The 2,142-nt window shown below is 37.7% G+C and overlaps 1 protein-coding gene across 1 annotated transcript; it reads right to left on the bottom strand.

The window, feature by feature from the left end:
* Nucleotides 1–616: 616 nt before the first annotated feature.
* Nucleotides 617–1,705, bottom strand: RPI2 (ribose-5-phosphate isomerase 2). Its single transcript, XM_079030642.1, has one exon. The coding sequence runs from the start codon at nt 1,527–1,529 to the stop codon at nt 735–737; it is 795 nt and encodes a 264-aa protein (XP_078886768.1). The 5' UTR covers nt 1,530–1,705; the 3' UTR covers nt 617–734.
* Nucleotides 1,706–2,142: the final 437 nt, after the last annotated feature.

Here is a 2,142-nt window from a genome sequence, read left to right as displayed (position 1 = left end):
TTTGACACTATATGAGTGACTTTGGAAGAAACATGAATTTGTAGAGATGTTTCTAGTTATTAAAAATAGTTTGATAATTGTTGATTGGGTCAAATATAATCGAATCAATGTCCGATTGAATCAGCAATTGTCTTGAAATATAGTAAGTAAGAGATATAATAAGACAAGTTAAAAGCTTCTAAGTATAAAACCATATTAAATACATAGTCCCTTAGCCAAACTTTACAAGGTTACGAACTAATCTTTAAACCTAAAATTGATGCCAATTTTGTAGTCTAGAAGATAGGTTTTGGGTGGAGGCCACCAAAGAGAGCATCATGATATGTTTGCATGCCCTAAAAAAGGTCGGATGACCATATTTCCAAACTAGTAAATCCAAAAATTGTTAAAATTTCAATGAGCCTAACTGCCTAAACTCTTTTAATTATATAATAAGCAATCAAATCTGTCAACATTCGTGGTATTTAACCGACATGACATTTACACATTTTTCAGAATAATTAGTTTTCTATAAAAATTCTTTTTGTAAAATACGATGAAAATGATAAGATTGTTGAAGATACGTTAAGGATATCTTGTGGTTGTAGCAAGTTCGACGCAAAATCCTCCTCAATAGTTCGTCAAATAAACGCATAAAAATTGAATAAAATTTCATCGGAGAAACATAATTCCTAATTTCATTTCCTAATAATGTTAGCTAGAAACCAAAATCTCCGGTAGCCATTGCCATAAAACTAACATTTATGCCTCACGGTAACTCCTAGTTCTCCGGCGACTATCAAAGTAGTCGCCATGTCAAGAAACATTCCATGTTCTACCACTCCGGCCAGTCTTAAAATTGCATCACCGGCAGCCTTCAAATCCCCAATGTCTTTCTTGAAATACAAATCGATAATGAAATTCCCATTATCAGTCACAAATGGCTTACCATTTTCCGGCGAAGTACGAAGCTTTGCAACACAACCAGCTTCTTCAAACAACGATTGAAGCTTCTGCGCTGTGAATTTCCAGCAAAAAGGAACGATTTCAACCGGCATGGCTAACCCACTTCCTCCGACATAGTCCACCAGTTTGGATTCATCGACAATCACGACGAATTTCTTGCAACAACCTTCGATCATTTTCTCACGAAGCAACGATCCGCCTCGGCCTTTGACCAAATTCATATCTGGGTCAACCTCATCTGCTCCATCAATGGCCAAATCGAGAACAGGGTGGTTATCAAGGTCCGACAGAGGTATGCCCAGAGACAAAGCTTGCTCATGAGTCATCGTCGAAGTGGGTATTCCGACGATGTTGCTTAGTTTTCCTTGCTGGAGAAGCTCTCCGATACGGTCAATAGCGTGTTTGGCGGTGGAGCCGGTTCCGAGGCCGAGAACCATGCCGGATTCGACAAACTCGACGGCCTTGTAGGCGGCGATTTTTTTGAGTTCGTCTTGGGTTAAGATGCGTTGGTGGGGTGAAGGGGACGGCGACGACATTAGTGCGGCGGCGTTGGCTTTCTTTGATCCGAGATAAGCCATAGCCATCTTTAAGGGAGTTTTGGGGTAATGCGTTGGAGCAATTGAGACCGAAGAATGGAAAGGAAGATAAGAATGAAATTTTTTAGGGTTTTGATAATCTTTGAAGATCTGAAATGGGAAGATGAGATTTGGAGAGAGAAACGTGTTGGGGTCGAGCAAATTTGGGGGAAACCGAGTGGGGTATTTATTAGGAGAAGCAGGGAAGGTTCAGTGAAGGGTCCGATTTGGAGAATCGGGTCAACTCGATTCGGTTTAATTTGGATAAGTATCCTCCCCCAAGTCCCTAATCTCAAATCGGTTATGTTTATACACATTTTAATTCTTATATTTAAAAATATTTTAGTTTATATTTATTTTTAGTTCTATCTTTTTTTTTAATGAAAAATAATAATTACTTTATATAATAAAAAATGGTTGTGAACTTTTTGATTGACCTGTTAGATGGAAGGTTTATATTCAATTCGACTGATATTTTGGTCTTTTATTAGAATATTATAGTGTTATACCTTTTGCATTTATCCTTATTAGCGTTTGTGTATATCTACGGTTTCCTTATACAACTCTAGCCGATGTGTATATATACTCCTAGGGAGATATGAATAAATCAAGCAGTTAATAA

Source organism: Lactuca serriola, chromosome 3 (assembly GCF_051521515.1).
Source record: "Lactuca serriola cultivar US96UC23 chromosome 3, Lser_US96UC23_V15, whole genome shotgun sequence".
NCBI lineage: Eukaryota > Viridiplantae > Streptophyta > Magnoliopsida > Asterales > Asteraceae > Lactuca > Lactuca serriola.
Note: the sequence above shows the minus strand (reverse complement) of the source record. Positions and strands in the feature narration are given on the sequence as shown.